The sequence below is a fragment of the Thunnus thynnus genome, chromosome 2 (assembly GCF_963924715.1).
Source record: "Thunnus thynnus chromosome 2, fThuThy2.1, whole genome shotgun sequence".
In the NCBI taxonomy this organism is placed as follows: domain Eukaryota; kingdom Metazoa; phylum Chordata; class Actinopteri; order Scombriformes; family Scombridae; genus Thunnus; species Thunnus thynnus.
This window is the reverse complement of record NC_089518.1, coordinates 5,795,358-5,818,959: the sequence shown is the minus strand read 5'-3', so window position 1 is coordinate 5,818,959 and position 23,602 is coordinate 5,795,358. Positions and strand designations below refer to the sequence as shown.

At 39.0% G+C, this 23,602-nt stretch overlaps 1 protein-coding gene across 4 annotated transcripts in view; it reads left to right on the top strand.

The window, feature by feature from the left end:
- Positions 1 to 23,602, top strand: part of si:dkey-61l1.4 (collagen alpha-2(I) chain) — a 91,322-nt gene that overhangs the window by 21,966 nt on the left and 45,754 nt on the right. For all 4 annotated transcript variants that reach the window (XM_067600722.1, XM_067600731.1, XM_067600714.1 and 1 more), the window contains 3 exons: positions 15,601 to 16,071; positions 18,087 to 18,131; positions 19,006 to 19,125. In XM_067600722.1, the coding sequence (XP_067456823.1) occupies positions 15,601 to 16,071; positions 18,087 to 18,131; positions 19,006 to 19,125 (636 nt within the window). The remainder of the gene's footprint in view (positions 1 to 15,600; positions 16,072 to 18,086; positions 18,132 to 19,005; positions 19,126 to 23,602) is intronic.

Here is a 23,602-nt window from a genome sequence, read left to right as displayed (position 1 = left end):
TTCATCCTCAGTACCGCCACTATCCACCCTCAAATGATATTCGCCAACTTTCCGCACTCAACAGAGGATGTACTCTTCAGGGTGGTGGGAGCCTAAAAGTTAGTGGTTCAGACGGCTATGCGGGTTGGGAAAATCTGGCTGGAGAAATTGGATGATTAAAGATCTGCTTGCGCAGATCTATTTTTTTCCTTCACCACATTTTGTACTAGCAGTAAAGCAAGCCTGCTTCATCTGAAGGAGTGTATTCTTGAATTTTGAAATAAATGGTGATGATCGTTTGAAAATTGTGCCACTGATGTCATACTGTAAACCACTATCACAGCACACAGGTCCATACTGTTTGTCTGATCAAACACAAGTCAGCAAAGCCAACTGTAATAGAGTCATTTTTCTTTTTATTTAGGTTATTGTCACTGTCAACTAATGTAGGCAATGAAACAATAAAAACTTATACACCATCAGAGATTTTGCCATTCTCTTTATATTCAGTTAGCTGTCACTTTAATATCTCTGGTTGTATCAGCCCACTAATAGGCCACTGTGGGCAATATTGCAAATCAATGAGTATAACTGATTTATTACAGTATTGGGTTTTTTATAAGATTTTTTTGCATCAGTATAAGCTAAAAGAAGCTTAAAGACTCTGGAAGGAACTGCAGTTGGCAAAACTTCTAGTCATATGTCCCATTGTTAATGTAAAACTATTGATTGGTACAGTTTTAATCCACTGGATTTGCATTGTAGAGGATTAACATTAGAAACATTCATGTCATAACAATTTGTTTAATGATTTTCCAGAAAATGTATAAACCAGTGTTTTATCCTTTTATATCGTGATATATATCATTACCCTCAAATAAAATGACATACTCCGTGTTAGAGGCCTACTGCCAGCTGTAACTGTGGTGAAAACCCTCCATATTCTTTCAAGTGTCCATCACAAACTTTAAAAAGTCTATTTACCTGTTTACTTTGTGACCCCTCTAAAACAAAGATTTAAAGTCGGAGGCCCTGCTGGCCCGAGGAAAGGTCAGGAGGTCACCAAAAGCAATTAAGATACATCCTCTGGTTACTGTGAATATCCATATAAGTCCATGCCAATAGTTTCAGTTAATCAGGCTGTCTGCTTTCAGACAGTACTGAACATTACTGACCATCACTGAACAGTGCTGAAAGAGACTATTTGTATTAATAAATGCTCACAGGAAAATGTAGCATTTGGTTACTGGATTTTCATCAGACCGTTTACTATTTGAAGCAGCTGCTTTTTCTTTAACTGAATGGCCTGACTGTTATTAATAAAAGCAGTATGTTGCTGACTGTAAAAAACCTTTCTCAGTTTGTTTTGGAGATGGGTGCACCCAGTAACATAATACAAAGATCCTCTTACATATGAAGCCAGAACAATGACACAAACAGCAGACAGACAAACAACGACACAAATTACAACCTCAACAATTAGCACAGAGTTGAGTCGACACCTCCCTGACAGAGAGTAAATAAAAACTGAATATTTTATTATTTTCATTTCATTCATTCATAAATAGAATTTGTTAGATGTTTTGGTTTCAATACTCAAAACGGTCTAGAATGAGTGGTAAACTTTACTAGAACTAACTAGAATTGTAGTTTACGAGGACCGAGGACAGGATGCATGACCTCTGTTTAACGGCGTCCGTAGTGTTGATTTGTACTTTTACACTGCTGAGACTTGCACCAGAGCCCCTGGGCTCCATCCACCTGTTCAGAGGTCAGGCAGAGTGTGACAGATATGTTGTCAGGCTCTTCTAGCCTACAGGAGGTAGGCTACCAACAAAAGTTTGGAATTCCCCAAAGAATTGAAAATGATTGAAATCATTTCAGCTCAAGAAAAAGTGCAACAGTTTAACATGGTAACACATTGGCCCTTAACTAATAAATGTGTTGACTTGCATCTTGTCAAGATGTTTGTTGTTCAGTTTTGGCCCATATAGCAGAATGTCAACACTAAAGTGAACACGGGCAGACACACAGGACGTACTGTTTTATACTACATTGGCTGTCTGCATAGCTGGATGTGTGCAGGCGCTATCATAAATTTTGGGCTGTAAGCTAACATCCACAGACCTCTGCAGACTTGGCCTGGTGATGACATTGACATCACATAGACCCTTGTGGCTATGCAGACAAGTCAAAGTATAATTTGAGTTTAAAGCAGCTTTTTAATGGATGTTTTGCCACTTGGGGGTAGCAGGGTAAACACAACACTGACATAAATATATCATACATACATATATCACCTTATAAAGCTGTCATGATGAACATGCCAGCAAACAGTTGCCTATTTACACATCTGGCAGACACAGAGCAACATTAGCATTTATTTATGGGGGCGCTATGGAGCAATGTTTTGATGAGCATCTCCCAGTTTTGTTGTATCTTTTGTATCAAGCACATGCACAAGGACACACATACAAGCAGGTGCAGATGACATGATAAGTACAGTAATGCAAATGTGTAGTGGTGCATGCAAGCCACACTATTTGACCATTTGTAACAATAGCATTCAGTGAACACAGGGATACACCAGCAGTAGGCAGGGAAGAGTAGTAGTATGTACACTACTTTTGTAACTTTTTAACTTTTGTCCCACAATGCAGTCAACACAAAATTATAGTTTTGTAACACTTCATCTGTCACCTGATCCAACAAAAAGTATTCAAAACCTCAATATCACCATCACTATAGAGTAAACTTTTATAGTTACAGAATACTGAATAATGATACAGAATAAGTTAACAGCAGAGTGATTTTGGATACATACTCTGCAATTATTTCAGGATGAAAGACATTTATATTGTAGTAAAAAAGAAACAAAAAATACAACGGCACTGCGCACAAACGGCAAATATTTAAAGGCACTTTCATAACATGTTATTATTACTGATAGTGAATTTGTCATATGAACATGATGCAGTATTCAGCCATGTGTCAGTGACACATGTTTGAACCCTGTGATGATGATGATGATGATGAGTTGGGTGGAGAGACAGGAGCATCATCATTCAGTTTGGAGGTCAGAGTGTCAGTCCATTCATTGCGAGTCAAGGCAAATCTGTGTCAGACATCAGCCCTCCAGATGGAGTGTTTTACAACACTGAACTATTTCACATCCAACTCAACTGTGAGTGAATGTTATTCATTGCAGATTGTCTTTCATGCTTCTTTGATCAAGACCGTCATTCATTCAGCCATTCTTTCACATGCTGTGAAAGGTTTGCCTGTGTTTTCGGCCCTGATCTCACTGAAGTTGAGATTTTGCTCATATATTTTCCCTCATTTAGTTCTTGATCTTATTATGCAGGTTAGTTTCACTGAGCATAGATGTACTTTTGCAGGAACACACTTAAACAGAAGCTGCACAGGCAAACCTGAACCTGAACCTGACCTGACCTGAAAAAAAAAGAATCAAAATTTTAGTAGTCAACTTATTTTACTTCTTTCCTGTCCCAATAATCACCCTATGACCCCTCTAATTTATCTTGTGACCCATTAGAAGGGTCCCAACCCCCAGGTTGGGTACCACAGCAGCTGCAGTTTTCTGTAAGTGAATGGTCTGCCATCACAGTACAGTATAATGATGTAGAGAGAGCAGACATGTTCATTTAAAGGTGTGAGCAGGCCAGCTCAGTCTAAGACAGTTTAATAGACGAGGTCCCTCGTCCATGGGTTAACTGGAGGGTAAATCCACCTGAACTCACTTTACTCATCTTTTGAGGTTGCCCTATAAATCTTGCATGCAATAGTTATGACTCATGGACTTTTGAAAGCAGACTTGTTAGCTTAATGTTTGACCATATTTTAAATAAAATGATTACATATGTCGTTCATCATATGTTACATATGTAATTTAATCTCTGGCAGAACTGACGAGGCTCAAAAACAGTGTTCAGAACATCACAAGATCACGTGAAAATCCATCTTGTCAGGCTTCAAGTGACGTTCGAGAGATGTGGATAGTTCTATCCTTGTGTTACTATTGCTTCCTGCACACTAATGATGTCATTTAGTTCAATGGAAAAAACTTTTGTAATTCTGCTTTTTTTTTTTTTTTTAATTTCACAAGTAAGTATTTGACCAATGTTTCATTATGTTACAATATCATTTCTTACTATTCCACATCTTATTTTGTGAATTAAAAATTATTTTGGTGATCCATGACTTGACTGTTTTGGTTTTGAGTGAAATGTTTCCACAACTATTGGATTGATTCACATGAAAATTGGTACAGATATTCAAGAACTCCACAGGAAGCCAATGACTTGCCAATGACCCATTTCATAGAAGGTCAAAGAGCATTAGCAGATCAAAGTTTTATCCAGTCTAATACAGTGAAATACTGTATCTCAACATCTGCTAGATGGGTTGGGATTGACATATTTCATCTCAAGAACTATTGGATAGATAGTGGCACCCACAGTATGAATTGTTGGTTTATGATCCAAATGCCTGCAAAACATTCCAAATGTTAGCAACACACAAAACTAAGATGTTGAATATGGAGGACATTATACCCGCAAAACGTCAGCATGTTAACATCATCATTGGCAGCAAGTTAGCATTTAGCTTAAAGAAGTACAGCAGCAACTGCTCACTATCTGAAAGCACTTCATAAAATTTAAGAGCAGGCTGATTTTGAAATTCTCCCCTGAACATGTAGTTGTAAACTATAATGTGGATGTCATTCAGTCATTCATAGTCGAACAGTTAAATCGATTTTTTTTTGTTAGATGTCAACATGTCAACTTAACATCATTCACTCCAAACAGCCGCCTTAATGTTTCTGACAAAATGAGAGCAATGAAGCCTCATGCAGGATACTGAAATCTGACTGTGTGAATGTCTTTTTAACTTTGCTGTCACTTCATATCCTGTAGAGTAGTTATCAAATGTGGGTTACATCTTTAGCTACACAGAAACAGTAATCAGTCATTATTCAGAATGAACCGTAAAGGCCTACAGTGTGAATGTAGCCAAAAAAATGAAGAGCGCAGAGAGATAAAAACCCACAACAAACCAAGCGCAAATCTGTTTGCATATGTAGAGATATGAGTCGAGGCTCTGCACCCGGCTGCTTGTCGCCGCTTGGCAGAGGAAATCTGCAGCAAAGTGTGGGTTTAAAGTGGGGCCTGTGCTCTGTACTTGTACCATATCCCAGATGTCTGCACTCTTTTCAATTGGCAGTGCTTATCTATCATCTCAGACCTCAGCCCAGTCTGACTTCACATCATACTCTGCGGCCTGTAATTTGGTGTAACCGACTTCAGCTGAGCACAGTGTGTGAGAGAAGAAACTCTGCTACCACATTAACAAAACACATAACCTGATGTAAAGCAGTCGCTGAGTCTATCTATGTCTGTTTCACACCCGACGGAAACCTTCCCTGAGAAAACATATCACATCCTAACAGCGTGCTGTAATAGAAAACAGACGGTGTATATTTGTGATGGGACTTAAACCTGTTTATTTGCTGAGGGATTTTACTCTTTAACACAATATATAGCCACACCTTGAAAGCCTCATTGAAGACAAACATTCTTAATGTGCTTAATGCCCTCACTCTTACTGACCACAGTTTCTCCTTCTTACCTCTGATCCCACTTTTTAAAACCTCTGAGACCCCCACCGCTCACTGTGCTGCTGTGGGTCTCCTCTGTAATTCTTCTATAGAAATCAAAGCAGCCTCAGTGAGATCATTAGCAGATTGTTGCTGTGGTTTTATGCTCAGAAGCCACTTATTACATGAAAGACTTCTGGGGACCATTTACAATCACTCTGACAATATAGCCTATTATTATGGAGAGTTGTCTAATTGTCTTTGACACCATCTAATGTAGTGAAACCTGCTTAAAGCCACCCAGCTGCAGCGAAGCCATCCCACACAAATCTGGAAAAGCAGGGAAGAAGTAGGAAATGGTTCAGATGTCCTGGATTAAACACTAAACAAGGAATTAAAAGTATGAAAAATATGTACTTTTGAAATGGAAAGTTTATGTATTAACACAAGGTGTGACTGTAAGGTTCTAGTTATATATTTTGGTTCATCTGATAAGAACAGCTATATCAAGTAGCCTGCTTAATATAACTGTTCTTGTCAGGTATAAAGTCTTTGATTATATAATAATGCAGAGTCATTTAAAATTAGCTTATGTGGTACCTAACTAACTAACTACCTAACACTTAACCTAAGGTATTAACTATGGTGAAAATAGCTGTTCCACAAAAATCTGGCCTTAAATTACAACAACATCAACAACAGTCTGTTGAAAACTTCTTAGTGTAAAACACTGCCCAAGTTAATACTTTAATAGTTACAAGTTTTTGGCAACCTAGTGGTGCCAGCAGGAATTAACACAGCATATTATAACACTTCTTCTAGTCCAAATAATGTAACTTTACAGCACAATTTCATGCAAGCATGTCAGTGTCATTAATTATACTTACCGCAGTCAAAATATCAAAGCAACTTTTTCTTTCCGCTGTCATCTTTTCAACTGTTCCAAGGAATAACTTCCATCTGCTCAGGGAGGATGAAAACTTAATTCTATCGCAACTCTACACTGTTTCTAACTTGTATGGTACAACCTATTTGTATAAATTGGTATGTTTGAACAGATCGCATTGTGTTCTACAACACATGATACTGACATGAATCCACTTTCACGCATTTGTCATGTATATTTCATTCAAAACTTCTTGTTCCTAGTATGTCCTGCTGTGCAGAATTCATTCACTCAATTTTTTACTTCATATTAAATTCATGTATTCCAATGATTGTAAATTTCACATTTTTTTTGTCCAACTTAACACATTCTACTCTAGTATTAATTTTAGCTCCACTTTTAGCTTTATTGTCCCTTATATCTCTCCCTCACTGTTTGATCCTGCATGAGTAATGGCTGATTTGATTTCCACATACATGGAAAGGTGCCAGTGTGGAAAGATGTTTTTAAATTTCCCTACTTTTACAGGAGGTAACAGTATCTCATCAGGCTTTGATGTGACAGCAGCAGCACAGGAGATAAGCATCCCACCTCCTTGGCTGAGTGAATAGTTTGGGGTGTGGCAGCATGTAGTGCAGCAATACTGTAGAGTGTGTATGGCAGCAGAGTACTGGGTGTGTCTCTGTTGGCTCCATGAGGGACAGTTGGAGGAGGAGAAAAGCCTACAGCTCCTGCCCTAACAGGACCAGTAGACTGCAGCATATGGACTCTGTACTCTGCTTGACTTCAGCACAGCTGCACTGAGTGAGGACATGCTGTAGCCATGTGGATTATGTTAACCTGCGTGCTGGGCTGCCTTTGGCTGCAGGAGACTCTTCATATGGGACTGGCTATGGATGGGCAACAGACAGATGTGGTATGTACTGTAAGGGATGGGACAGAGAGTCAGTGTTAGTTAGTATTAGAAAGTGCTGTGACTGGCCCTCCTGGGATGCATGCATTTTGTTGTGCTTGTTGTATCATGTTAAAGATGTATCTAAAATGACATTCTTGTTCTTGCCATGTAGGAGTTAATTTAGCTATGTTGTCACGGTTCTTCTAAAGTCCAGCCAGAAGTAAACGCCCTTTATTCATAGAGGCCTGTTTAAATCAATCCATATGAAGCACGTTGCTCTCTGCCAGCACATATGGGCAATTGTATGCTTTTTTTTTGTCTCTGATCAGATGTTCTCTGATGAACTTAAACAGTGTGCACAGAGCACGAGAATGTGAAGCAGAAGTGAAAATTTGGCACCGGAAATTCTCCGTGCAAGCAAAACAACAATGTGAGGGCAACTCAGACCTCAGATGCTACTAATGCCTCCTGACCTCCCCGCTGACCTCCCTCCACGCTGAGTACACACATCTCCTTACGCAATCAGACCTCCTTCAGCAAAATCCTGAACAACCACTGCAGTCGTTATGTATAGCTGCAGATGATGGAACATGTTTGCCCAGCTGCGCATTCAGACCCTGTTTCAGCAGAGGTCATTTCCTCACCTAGAGATATAGATTAGTTGATTTATTGCAGCTTATAGTTGTCGCTGACTGACTGGATACAGATTACACTCTGAGAGGGGCCAGCCTATCACAGGGCGGGATGTTAATCTGTCATGTCACCGGATGATGTGTTTGGTTTACAGTTATGTCAAAGTGTTACCTCAAATGAAACTGAATAGACTTCATTTTCAATAGTTTGATGCAGACATTGCATTCACTTCTCATCACAAAGTATACCATGAATCAGTGTATGACTGTCAGGTAAAGGGTCTTTGTTTTATTAAAAATGTCACACTTTTTCATAATGGCAGTCAAATCAAGAGCTGCAAGAATGAAGTCACACAGTGGACAGTTGTGACAGTAGCTGTGGGATTGTTGTGTTTCAGTCAAACTGCCAAAATACACAGAGTAAGACACAAGCACAACACACCTCTGGTTTAACTTCTCACTTTCACTCGATGTGAGAGAGAAACCCCTGCACTCACGTTTTACTGTTGTTTCCAAATGATCTTACTCTGCTTACATATCGCTGATAAGATTGCTCACAATCAACAGATGGATTAGTTCAGCTTCTGAATTCATGCTTAAGTAACATACAGTATTTACTATGATCAAATCTGCTTTGCTTTCACACCACAAACAAACAGCAGTCCTTTCGGTGCAGATCCTTTACTAGTGGTTTCCACACCAGGGTTTGACCAATCCAACCAGGCAAACATAGTTCATCTGATCTAATACTGCATAAGTCAAACTCCAAAAATACTGGGTTCTACATTTTTTTTATAATGCAATAGTAATACTAATACATAATTAATAGTATCTTTCATTAGACCCTCCCTGCCTGGTATATGTCCGTGTCTTTTAAACGTGTCTGTTTGTAATGCAGGCTTAATGGCCCTAATTACATGTTAGGGTCTTCTCAAAATATATATTGTCTTAACTCGTTAGTTGGGTTTTATCTTCCCTTTTCCCTCCTTTCTCTCAGCTCTTCTTCCATGTCTTATTTCCTTGACACCTGGGCAGAGGAGGAGTGTGTGCGTGTGTGCATGTGCGCACACACACACACACACACACACACACACACACACACACACACACACACACACACACACACACAGAATGCTGGAGGGAGTGATTAACGGAGCAATGAAAGATGCTTCTTGGAAACTCTCCTCCAAGGTAAACGACAGCATCTGCTGCTTGTTCCAATTCCTTTAATAACCTATATTTATGTTTTCCTTTACACTATTTGTTTATATACATATATATTTTCCTGGCAAATAACATAAAAAAATTATTCTTCTTGTCTTAAGTCTAATAAGTGATTTAGAGCTAAATTTCTGTATTTTTAATGTACTGATCCTTAAATAAAAATGAGAAAACTACCGCACGCCATCTCACTTACTGCTGGAATATTTCTTAGTTTACGATGTGTTTGACCTTCATCAGGTATATAATACACTATAATATATACTGTAATATAATAAGTGAGCAGTAAGCAAGACAGTCTGCAGTAGTTTTCTCATTTTTATTCAAGTTGTGCATTCCTCTGATGCACCTGTTACATATTCAGGTGTACAGGGACTTTTTCAGTATTTTTAATGCACCAACCCTGAAACATATATTTACTTTCACTGATGGAAAACAGAGACTAAGATAATACTACTGTATATTTATCATTTACCACACAACTACAAAAGTAAAAATAGAATTAAAGCTACAAGCAGCGATGATCAGGCCCTTGCATCTTTGTGCACGTTGGAGTGTGCCGCAGTCAAAGTGCTATAGTGGAGCAACATGACGCAGCAATACTTTTACCAGAGGGCAACTGACACGGATATACATCTTCATGAATACCAGACATTGCATGTAGGAGATGAGTATCACCTCCTGTGTCCACTATGTGGTGCTAGAAAACACCCACTAAATTATGTTGCTGCATATCAAATGTACACCACACACTTTGAATTTCATGTAAATTAAAGGAGCTTTGTAACATAAATCTTGCTTCCTGCTGCCACTAGGTGGTGCTAAACAAGTGAGTCCTTGATGCAGCAATGCATTCATTGGAGGTGGTCTGACATACATATGCATTTTCATGAATATCGGATGTTGCTCAAAGGAGTTATATATCACTTCCTGTTTCTACTACGCAGAGCTAAGAACACTTACTAATTATACGTTATGTCATTGTATATCATGTTTAGACCACACCATGTAAATTTAAATTGGATGATGTTTGTCACATAAGGCTGACTTCCTGTTTCTGTAAATGGCGCTATGACTATGAATCAATATTGATGTGTAGATGTGTTAAGGCCTGGACTCTTGTCAAGCATGAGAAATTCGGGGCAGATTGGACGATGAAAGTGAAGTTACAACAACTTCTGTTTCATCATGCAAATTGACTGGCACGCCATGTCAAGGGTGTTCCATGAAAACTCTAAATTTTGATAACTTTTCATCACACAGGTCTTTAGATGATATTGACCAAATTTGAAATTGCTCTGATTAATTCTCTAGGAAGAAGTTCATTAGTACAATGTTAATTCAAAGTAAATAAAAAATGGCTGACTTCCTGTTGGTCTTAGGGTATGGCTCCAGGAAGCTTTTTTGTTAGTCTTAACATGATAGATCTGCCTACCAAATTTTGTTAATTTCTGTCAAATTTAAAGGTGGGGGCTTTGACTTTGAAATTTTGTAGGGGGCGCTATTGAGCCATTTTGCCACACCCAAACACAAGACCCATATCGCATATCAAGTTGCACCACTTCTGATGAATCTGCAAAGTTTCGTGACTTTTCAAGCATTCCTAGCACCTCAACAATGCTAAAAGTAATTGCAGGGTGCTATAGAGCTGCCTTGCCACACCCCAGCCCAGTTGCAATATCAAATCAAAATATTTACTAGTTCGAACATGGGTGCAAAGTTTTGTGTGTTTTTGCGCATCCTGAAGGCCTCAAACCTGTTCGTAAAATGAAAATTGACACACAAAATCCAAAATGGCTGACTTCCTGTCGGGTGAAAAAAAATTTCTGGGCAGTATGATGAGAGCAATGATCCCACTGAATTTCATGAATATCAAAACAACCAAAATGGCCCTGTGTTTGGGGGTGCTATGGAGCCAGTGGGCCAGTGGGCACAGGGCCATTTTGGAAAAAAGTTGTTTTGATATTCATGAAATTCAGTGGGATCATTGCTCTCATCATACTGCCCAGAAATTTTTTTTCACCCGACAGGAAGTCAGCCATTTTGGATTTTGTGTGTCAATTTTCACTGGCCACTGATGCATGTGCAAAGTTTCATGAGTTTTCGAGCAGCCTTAGCCCCTCAAAAACTCATTGACGGTTCACAATTCATTTCGAAGAAGAAGAAAAATTCCTTCAGATACAATAGGTCCTTAGCACCACTCGGAGCTTGGGCCCTAATAAAGCAGGGAAAGCATCCCCAATGGAAATGACATTGTTGTTATTGTGGTAAGAAAATGTATTCTTTCATAGCATTCACATACAGTACTGTATTAGATGAGCACTGGCAAATCTTCTGAAATGACTGCCAACAGTACACTTCAAACATGGACAATTTGGGCTCAGCCTTCCTCAGAGTGCGTGTGTGTGCGTGTGTGCGTGTGTGTGTGTGTGTGTGTGTGTGTGTGTGTGTGTGAGGAAGGAAGAGTTCAAAATGTTTGCGGTGGGGAGTGGACTATTACCAATCATTTAATCAAAATGAAATGTAAGAAGAAAATCATTGATTGCTCACCTAATATGTGAATTCTATGGATAGTTGTCCCTGGCTCGTAGCACACTCAAGGATTTCAGGAGATTAAATATGAAGGATGATGTTCTTCCATTTGTTCTGCAAAAGAAATATATTCCCTTGTATTGCTTCACAACTGACAAAACATATTATCACTGACTCAGTGGGCCGGTAAAATGCCAAAGTCATGTAAGATGTTGCCTGAGTGCTTGATGATTTAATTTTTGACCTTTCTGTTCTATCCTAGATAACAGAGCATTTAAAGTGGAGCCACATCTCCTCACTGTGGCTGAATTGACTATGAAGGATCAGTTATGGCCCAACTGCAGGGATCAAGACTCTGGTGCTGTGTGCTGACTTAAGCAGAACACCAGACCAGGCCACTGTCATTCATGTTGTCCTGGTCCTTTTTAGTATCCCCTATACAGATGCAGCTGTAAAATGTCTGCACCAGATGTGTTTAAACATGACATGCATGGCCTCCAACTGTCCAACTGGACAAACAATATCATTTCTGGCAATGAGACAAAATGCAATAGAAATATGTTTTTTCTTGGCTCGCTGACACATGTGTATCCAAGAAGACTCATATAAACAAGTGATGTATGGTTTTCATTAGCACTACATTTCCAAGCAATGTGTTTTATGTGAGCCACTAACAAAAAAACAATTTGATCCATTTAGAATAAAGAATACAATGCAAATGAATTTTGTATTAAATGCTTCATTCTCAGCTTCTCGTTATAATGTAAAAAAAAAAATCTTGATTTAACAAGATCCTGTAATTGCACAAAATTAACATATCTTGTCGATATAAAAGACAACATACAGACTTATCTCATTAAAACAAGAAACTTTTCTAGATATAACATGAAAAGTTGATGTATTGTTATTATAAAAAAAGAGAGAAATATCCAAATAGTGCCTAAAGAGAAGCCATCGTACCCTTCATCGGCTAGAAAAATTGACAACAACTAATTTTGAGTTTTATTTCATGCTTAGGATGAGACACAGCAAAAGTATCACTCGTCCATCCTTTATCTGCACCACTTATCCTGTGCAGGATCATGGGGTGGCTCTCAGTGGTTACTAAATAGGATTTTGTCCTGATTAAAAACTATATATAATTATATGTTGAAATAGAACAATACAAATGTCTGGTCTATGGTGCAGGTGTAGGAGTGGTGGTGGTGGATACAGACTAACTTTATTCCTTGCTGTCAAGAATGGGAGACAGGAGGGTATGAGATGTCTCTTCTAGTCAGATAGCACCTGTGGTCTAGAAGCCAACACCGAACGGACTGGTACCCAGTCATAGCCTGGTTGTTGACCATCACTGATCTAACAGGATTTACACATAAACAAACAATACAGAAGCAGCCCACAGTCATAAATATGCAAACATCCTGTCACATTCATTATGTTCTACATTTATATTGATCTGGGCTACAGTGTCTCTGAAAGTAATGTAGAGATTGTTTCCAATCTCATATCTGTATGGTGAATATGAAGCTACACCCAGCAGCTGGTTGGCATAGCTTAGCAAAATCCTCCTAACCACCTCTAGAGCGCACTAATTAGCATGTTACATCTTGTTTGTTTAATTCGAACAGAAATGAAAAATGACATAATGTGGTTTTACAAAGGGTTAAATTTCATTTTTGTTGTATTTAGGTTGTAGACAATTTTGAGACAAATTATTTCACTACATTTTGTCTGCTTCATAGTTATTGTGACAAATTGTGTGGCCAAGGGGCTGAGGACATGACTACACCGAGAGGCAACCCTTGTGGCATACGGCTGGACATTAAAGGGGCTGATGATAGAACATGATCAAATCTCTACGAAACAATAACATAATTAAAATATAGGAAAGCTTAAAGCAAAAAAAATGATGTCCCTCTGTGGAATCTCTGAAGAAGCTAGATGTTTCTGGTCATTTGGATGTGGCTTACCTTCTCAACTTCAGTGTGGTCATGGTCTGTATGCAAGTGTTGGTTTAGGATTTGATTTCTTTGTCTTTTTATACAACGATTCCAGTCTGTCAGAGCAGGAGTGATGAGCAGTGTGGGCAGATTAGCTGGACAAATAGGCTCAGGTGCAGAGCGATCAAGTGTCTGCTGGCTGGGAGAGCTGCAGCAACAATGGCAGCCTGTCCGGGATAAAGGAGCATTGTGCTCTGCTGAATAAGGGGATTTTGTGCCTGTATTGCCTCTGTATTCAGCCTCCTCTTCATGCCACTCAGCTGAGCAGCACTATCTTCTGATTTTGTATTACAGGTGGTCTTTGAAGTCTATCAGTGCATGTACACGGTGCGTTACTTTCTTTAACACTGTGGCTGATTTTTTTATAATGTTACAGTTTCATTTAGCAGACACTTTTATCCAAAGTGGCGTACATCTGTGGGTAAATACAGCACAAACAAGGATCTAGTCAGAATGCGATTAAGTGGCATAAAACTATCATATCAGGTCTGATAGATGCCAACAGGCAATGCATAGAGTGCATAGAAGCTTTTCAGTCCATCAGGTGCAGAGGTGTTTGTGAAAGAGCTGGGTCATTAGCTTTTTCTTAAAGATTTAGTGGCACTCCGTGGATTGAACAGAGTTTGGTAACTCATTGCACCACCAGGGAACTACAGAAGAGAGGAGTCTATCTAGCAACTTAAGGCCCTGTTGTGGTAGTAGTACAAGGCGCTTTTCATTGGCAGAGCATAGTGAGTGTAGTGAGCTGAATTTGAATTTTTGTTTCAAGCAGCAGAGAGTTATCTAACTATTTTGTGCAAACCTTACATATTTTTGACTCCCCTCTGGGAGCATGAATGTGCTCAGCGAATTGTATGGAAATCTGCCTTTTAGATTTTGCTATTTCTAATAAAAAACATGAAATATTTTGACCTGTAGTTGCAGCTAGAAGAAAAGTCAGGTGGCTACCATAAAAATTAGGATTCATCCTCTTGGGACCCTGAATATCTGGACCAATTTCCATGTGTTGGTTAAAGGGAAATTTTGGCCTGATAGTGCTGATATATAACCAAAATCATTGACAACAATCCATTTTATCCTTGGGGTGTAGCAAGCGTGAAGCTTGTTCAAAATGGGAAAGGATGCATCATCTTGGGCACATAAATGTGCTCAGTGAAGTTCATGGAAATCGGCCCATTAGATTTTGATATTTCTAATGAAAATATTAAGCATTTTGGCCTGCAGATGCTGCTAGGAGAAAGGTCAGGGGGACACCATAAAGATTAGGATTCACTTAATTGGAACCCTGAATATCTGGAGCAAATTTCCCTTGCTGGTGAGGGAGTTGATGTGACCTGACAGTGCTGATATGTAATCACAATCATTATGAACAATCCTCTGTGGACTAAATTCAGCTCATTGTTTAACTGTCTGGACCGCAACTTTACTGTTTTGGTTCATTCTCAGCATAGACTATGAATTTCCATTCATAGTCCATGTTTCATGCCAATCTTGCCAGTAGCTGTCAAGCTTTCTTGCTGTAGATGAAATGTGGTGGACTGGCAGAAGATGAACTGGGCTCTCAACTGGGTGGCTCCTAGTGAAACATTTTTATTGTGTGGAATAGTATGGCCAGAGAAAGTGAGTCATATGCTTACGGCAGGCTATATTAAAAGATCCACTGCACTCAACTACAGTTGAGTGCAGGCAATAACTAGAGGGCGATGTCTTAAGGGATGTTATACAACCTACCAACTTGATGCTACTCGAGCTACTCTACTTCTGGTGTCTATTTTTCTGAACTACACATATAATACTGCTGAAGACACAACTGTGTGATTCTTTTCTGTCTCCTTCAGGATCACCTGCACTCAACTACATTTGAGTTGCTTGTTGATGAACCTCACATCCTGGTGGCCACCAACAGTGAAGACAGAACACTTCATGACATTGAATCCCCGCCAACTAACCGAACATTAGATGAAAATATCGTCCAGAGAGGTGCTGCGGACACAGACTTATACAACCTTGGCGACTTAACCTCACCTGATTCCCTGCCACAAAAATATGAAGTTAAACCTCACAACATTAATTTCCTGATGGAGGAGAACATGGTACCATCAGGGGTGTCAAAGGGACATTCGGAGACGCACAGCCATCACATTCTCCTAAGAAACAATGATGGAGTGAGGTTGTCCAGTCTGCAGCAGAGAGACTCATTGCTATCGGTACCTGCTAGTGGAACAGGGACCATCATCTATGGATCAGACCAGAGAATCTATCGAATCCACAAAGGCCCTTCAGGTCTGATTGGACCACAGGGGAAAAGAGTAAGAATCTGTTCAGGATGGGATTACTTAGACAAGGTTTAGTCCAGAGACCCTCTTTTATTATGATTTAGCTTGAATAACCCATTATGGAAGATACTCAATTGTTGATTTAGTGCTTAAGTATATAATCAGAGAGATGTCTGATTAATGTAGCAATCCAGTCTTCACATGCTATTAACGCACTGAAGATACAAAATACTGACTTAGGACTGGATCAGACTGCATGATGTCAGTCTGACCTAACAAATGTGGTGTGTCACAAACAAAAATTAGCAACTAACTTGAACCGTTCGATCCTGCATAGTGAGTGTCAGAATTTTTCTCTTTCTTCTCTTGCCTTGTTTGGCAACTTCTACAATGTGATGTTGAGCAATCGTTAAACTCTTAACATTGAGAGGAGAAAGGAGGGAGGGAATTGTTGGAAATGTGAAGTCGGTCTGTGACACTTCCTTTCCAATCACCTTTTGTATGTACCTCAAATTTTGAAAGAGCCATGATTGGTCCAACGTGTAGTTTTCCATGTTTCTCTGCCAAGTCATGGCCAGAATTTGACTCCATGATCTTCTCTGAAACCATTTTAACCATTTTAAAAGTCAAAAATATTGTGTGGTCTGATCACGGCATTGAGTCGGAGCTTCAAGTGCTTTGTATGTTTATCTGATGTTAGCAGAATGACTTTTTGCTTACATATAAACTAATGTTTGCCTTCTTTTCATTCATTACTCACTGGACTAATGACTGTTTTAAAAAAAATCTAATTGATGCTTAGTCATCAATGTAATTTATTTAATTTAGTTGCATTTAATTCAAATTTGATTATATTGACTTTAAAAAAATGAAAATAATTAAAGGAATACAAGACATCTCAGTGAGATGAAAAGACTGATATCAATTTGACTGCGTGTTATGAACAGAACCGGAGTTCAGACATAATTAGTGTAGCTTAGCATAAAGACTGGAAGCAGGAGGAAAAAGCTACACCTGGCTTTAAATAGTTCCAGCAAGTAAATCGATTAATCAATTTGTTGATTATCAGAGAATAAATTGCCAACAATTTTGGTGATTAATTAATTGTTGTAAGTAATTTTTCAAGCAAAAATGGCAAAAAACTAATGGGTAACAGCTTCTTAAATATGTATATTTATTTATATATATATATGGTTTTCTTAGTCTTCTGTTAAAGTACAGTGATTATCTTTGGGTTTTGGACTGTTAGCTGGAAAAAACAAGAGTGTTTGCTTGTTGAATACATCACCTTGGATTCTGGAAGCTTATGACATGCATTTCCCACAATATTCTGACATTTTATAGACCAAACAATTGATTAGTCAAGAAAAGAGTTGGCTATTTAATCAATAATGAAAACAATTGTTAGTTTCAGCCCTACACTTTGACAGAGCTAGACTGTTTTCCTCTGCCTCCAGTCATTATGCTAAGCTAACAATGTCCTGACTCCAGCTCTGTATTTAACACACAGACATGAGATTGATATTGATCCTCTCATCCCACTCCTGGAAAGAAAGCAAATAAGCTTTTCAACGTCTTCAAGGACTATGGGGGTCTGCAAACCTCAGTTTGGTATCCACTGCTAAAGGAAATAAAGTTCACTCTAGGAGACCTCTAGAACAGATATAGCTTTTGTTGCTGTTGGTACCAAAATATCATCACTGGTTTAAACTGTTTCTATTTTCAATGCAGCAGATTTCCCCCCAATGGCTTGTGTAATTCCCCAAATTACGTCTTTTTAATGTGCCTGTATTTTGGTTGTAAGTGGTGGTTTTGGTCATTCTGTGCAAACAGTGTGGTTGCATCAACCCACGTGAAATTGACTCATACTGGTTTTTATTCAGCTTGTAAAATTACAGGGTAAAGAGATTGCTTTCAAAACACATTGCATTAATAAGGTCTTGGCAAGACAACAGTGACCTTTTCTATGTAAGATCATCACACTGTAGGAAATGTCAGACAACATAAGCATATGGTATAAATAGCTCAATGACATATTGTCCTTACAGGGATGTGCTGGGAGAGAAGGCTATATTGGATTTAAAGGTGACAAGGTAAGATGTAAGCTTTTTTGTTTTTTAGTGATCATTAATGGAAATATGATCATCTTAGAGGACATGTGCCTTGTTCTAAGTAGCAGGTATATGAATTTAAACTTTGCTGAGTAAAACCCAGCTCGTCAAGCGTGCTCCAGGTGTTACTCAGCAAAGTTATTCAATTAACTCATTAAAACTGCTTTCTTGAAAGGGGCCCAGGTTTACTTCATTGTTTACAGACATTGATAATTGAATGTATTTTTTAAATTGATCTGAGTACATTACAACCTCATATTTAATTGATGTCAAAATAACACCTGTCAGTCAATTTAAGTACCTTTTACAGTTGTAATTCACCTCATTTGTCTACTATAGATTGTATATACACTTTATATATATGCACCAAGGAAAAAGTGTGAGTACATGGTTGCCTTTTAGGTCTACTATTATACTGGCTTATTACAAACAAATCTAGAGCTGTAAACATAAAGCATATGGACTGACTACATGGACCGTGTAGGGAAATTCAATTCTAGTGACTGACAGCAAGTTATGCAGCACTTTACCGCGCCATATGTGTTAACTAACCGTATCTCCTCTGGAGACGCAAAGAGCTTGTGAAAAAAATAACTGATTATGCACTTTATTAGTCCAGACTGCAACAAGACCTCATAGCATGTCTTTAATAACCAACAGCTACAAACAAGACTAAAACAAGATGTTTTACATCTTAATAGCCAATTAGTTAAGGGGGCCAGTCTACGCTATCAGAAGAGAACTAACTTTGCAATAGTTGTAACACTGAAAGGTTTATATCTGATCTTTTATCATTTTTCCATTCATGAAATAAGTGTTTAACTTCCTGTCAACACTCTTATCTTTTCTTATCTAGGGTTCTCAAGGCATACAAGGTGTGGATGGGAAGAGAGGGGAACCGGGGCCTCCAGGACCTCCAGGACTTCCCACTCTGTACCTATGGCGGAACTCTGAGGAGGACTGGACTGCTTTTAGGGTAAGTCTAAATGCAAACACTCAGACTACGATCCAGCTGGAACTGTTCTGAAACTTTGAGGATTTGGGCCACACTGTATGTTGGTCTAAGAAACAACAGGACAGAGTGCTCTTCAATGTCCTTTTTAACTAATTTGTCCTCTTGAGATTGTCCTCACCACATTTTGTCTATTCTTGACTGCTAATTTCACCCTGTCTTAATACCACAATATTCCCAGCCAGCTTCCTATGATTGAAAACAGTGGTTTAGTTAATGTAGCAACTATAAGAACCTTTAAATTGGTACAGTTCAGTGAACACATACAGACCAGTATGATGATGCCAGTGCCACAGGGACAGCAGTTTCCAGGAAGGTCACAAGTTAGACATTTTCAATTTGAAAATTACATCAGCTCTTGAAAATGAACAGATTACACACAGGTACCTAGGTCTGTACTTAATATTCTATAATAATAATATTCTATAATCTATATAAAATGCAATACAAAAAAAGATTGTTATTAGATTTCCTTCTTTATATCACTATATATAAATCAAAGAATCTCTGTCTGTCTGTATGTATGTTTGTCCTTCGCACATCTCAAGAACCGTTCATCCGATCTACTTCACACTTGGCAGGTGTATTCTAGGGGACACAATGCAACACATTCGGTATTAATAAACTTGGAATAAACAAGCGATCAGCGAGCCACTCCTCTCTGCAGCAGCTGGGTGGAGCCTCTGGGCTCTGTGACTGCATGTCATGATCAGAGCTGCACAACCCTGCCATGAGAGAGATGACAGGACGAACGCATACATATATATGGGGTTCTCCAGAAATAATAAGCAATCGGTCTGCTCTGAACAGGCACGTTTTGAACGGGCACTGCACTAGTATTATTAAAAATGTGAACCAGCCCTTAATACCTAGCTTAAGTCCTACTGTCAGCGCCCCTCTTCTCCTAACTAACCCCAGCTATTCAGTTTCTCTCTAGACGTTCTCATGTCTCATATAAAAAAAAACTCTTAAGGACTGCATTTTTTTTAGCACCCTTATCGTGAATCCTTTTTTAAAACCATTCTCCCATAACCACATTTATACACCACTGGTGGCGGAGTTGTTATGCTAGACTTGCTTAGCAGTTTGTATAGCTCATTGTTCAACCTAGTAATACAAAAGTGAGAACAAACTTCATAGAAATCGTCTTGATAAGTTTTAGTCCTTGGGATCAGAGATTTATAAGATTAAATCAGGCTTTACAGTGTCAGTAAAGCCTGCCGATGTAGTAGAGAGCTGTCTCCTAATAAACACAGCAGGGGAGATCCTGGCAGTGGTTCATGCAAACACCTGCAACAATTACAGACAAAAGAGCATTCACACATTAAATAAAGGACAGTACCTTTTTCATTTTTACACTTCATACAGTAATAACCATCCATCAGTCCCTTTTTAAGTTAACTGGTATTTGATAATACATGTATATAATTTTGTAGTGTGTAAATTTGCCCACTGCATCTTTTAACTGACCACCATGCCTTTCCATATATGCTATTCTGTGTATGAATTAAGAATCTTTCACAGCTCTTAAATTTTGACAATTACCCTTCAAATATTTGCCATAATTTTATAAAAGCCTCAGTGTGCGCACTGTCAGGCAAACACTCCAAGTCAGAAATCTTGGTGTAATCTTGGACTCAGAGTTCAGCTTTAACAGCCACGTCAAATCAATTATGTCCAGACAGGGCTCAGAGAAACTAATCCATGCTTTCATTTCCAGCAGGTTAGATTACTGTAATCGTCTATTCTCAGGTTTCCCCCCAAAGAACTCTCAGACAGCTTCAGCTCATTCAGAAAGCTGCTGTTGAACACATAGACACACACAGCAGTTCTCAGGTCTCTGCAGTCGCTTCCAGTTTTTCAGAGAATAGGGTTGAAAGTACTGCTGCTTGTCTATAAATCTATAAATTAGGACCAAAATACACCTCTAACTGTCTCTTACCATACAAACCCTCTTGGCCTCTCAGGTCATCAGGTAGAGAGATGCTACCTGTTCCCAAACTAAACTTGGTGAAGCAGCATTTAGTTACTCTGCACCACAGAGCTGAAACAAACTTTCAGAGAATATTAGACTTGCTCCAACTTTGATCATCTTTAAATCCAAGTTATAAACTTGTATGTTCTGCACTTAAGCTTGCACTTACATCGCTTACATCTTCCTTTAAAAAGGTTTACATTTTTATTTGTATTCAATATTTTTTCATGCATTGTGTAATGCACTTTGAATTGCCCCTGTGTATGAAACGAGCTATACAAATACACTTGGTTTCCCTTGTTTTGTCCCAAATGCCATGACAATCCATCCAATAGTTGCTGATTGACACCACAGTCAAAACCACAAACGTCAACCTCACGGTGGCGGTAAGTCAGGGCACCACCGAAGTCAGAAGGCTTCATTCTCTGGGAACCATGAATCTTGAAACCAAATGTCATGGAAATCCATGTAATAGCTGTTTAGATATTTTGGGCTGGACCAAAGTGGTGGATCCACAGACAGACATTGCCATCACTAGAACCACTGTGTTGTCAGGCTAAAGATGTAATAAACCTGATTTATTCCTCAGTGGATGTGAAAAAGATGTAAATATGAAAATCAAATCATACAGTCATCATCAAGTCACATGGTTTAGAATTTACAAGCAGCACATTAAAATATAATAAATGCTTTATGATACATTTTTAAATGTTAATTAATGTGCAGTATTTGTCAATTTCTCCCATGAAGACATATTTAATAGTATTACAACTGTGTTTTTCTATATTGTCATTCATTATCTGTTTCTACAGCAGCCTTCACTTATTGCTGAGTTATTGAGTAGTTAATGCATTAATAAACACTTATATCTGCTTACAATAACATTATAGTGTTATAAACAATATATTAACTGTTTATATACAGATTATAAATGCTAAATAGAGGGACTTAAAGTGAGGTGTTGCCTATGGTTTTCCCATGACAACAGTTATATGCAAATGCAGTGCTTGTGCAGTGTTTTTGTATGGATGGTGACCACATGGGGAGAAACGGGTTTTTATTTCAGGCAGGGCTGAGTAATCCTCTCCCAGTGTGTTGACAGTGTGTTTAGATGGTTACAGCTCAGGCTCAATGAGAGCTGATGTGTCTGCCAAGCATTGTAACTGGAGCCTGTCCAGACCTCATGCCTGGGTCAGGCCCTGCTCTTTGCTTTTTGACCAGCTATACAAGTGCGTCGAGCTGGCTGTGAAAGGCCTCAGTGTTGCCGCTCTCTCAGAGTACACTAAAGGCTCTGACTGCTCTGTCCACAGAGACACAGTGAGACTTAAGGGAGGTCCAGGCTTTTCCGCCAGTCTGAGCGTCACCTTGACAGGGTTGGCCAGCCTCCACTCATGCCCCTGCTGCAGCGCCACAGCCAAGACAAATATGACCTAGAGCAGCAGAGCTGGGTGGTTTAATAAACCAGAAGGACTCCTGTGTGCTGGAGTCCGAGTGCAGTGACAGTGAGCTCTGTGCCATATCGCTTCACAACCATCAGAGCACTGCAAGATGCACTGCATGGAGCTCTCAACACTCATGTCTTTTGGCTCCACCTGACTAAGCAGTCTCAAAGACGTGAAGTGTGAGAGCCAAGTCAGCTAAGCATGCTCAAACAGCTGTGTGCTCACTCTCAGCACAATGCTGTGTCTGGGAACTTAAAATCTATTTGAAATTTAAATTCTCCTCACCTTTCATGTAAGGAAATATCAACTATTATGATACTATAACTGTTGTGCATATTTTTTCCATTTTTAAAGAAGATAAAACAGTTTTTGGACATTTTTGTTTAAACTGGCTTTGCTTGGAGAAACGTTGTAAATGTCTGTGGTGCATTACTGAGGGGAGCACTTCATGTGTTGTACTACAAATGCTTTTCCAACAGGCCCATATAGGATTGTCTATTAACCATTAGCAGATGAAGCTGTCTGTCCCATTACAACATTCAACATTTGGGAGGACCCATGGTGCTGTCAAGTTTGTATTTCACTTGCTAACATTAGAACGAGATGTTAACTTTCATTCATGTTACTTCAGCACCTGCTGAGTCAAAGTTTGTCCCACATAATAAAAGGGAGGGGTTCTATCTACTGTAGAATTAGCTATCTCTCTTTCATGGGTCTGTGATGGTGATGGCAAAGACCAGACCTTCAAACTAAGAGCAACAAATAGTCCTTTGACCTCTGTACATTACCCCAGGATTCAAATCAGTCATCAGACATATAGCAATGTATGGAATCACAAGCTAAGTTTCTATTTAAATGTATGAAATGTACGTGTCCATCCACTACTGTTATGTGAATATTAGGAGTTGGTTCATCAAGATAAATAGCTGGTGGTGCTAATTCTCCAGCCGGTGCCGTTAAACCATTAAAGAAGAAGAGGACACAACAAGATGACGTCATTAAAAGAGTGGCAGTCGAAGCTCAA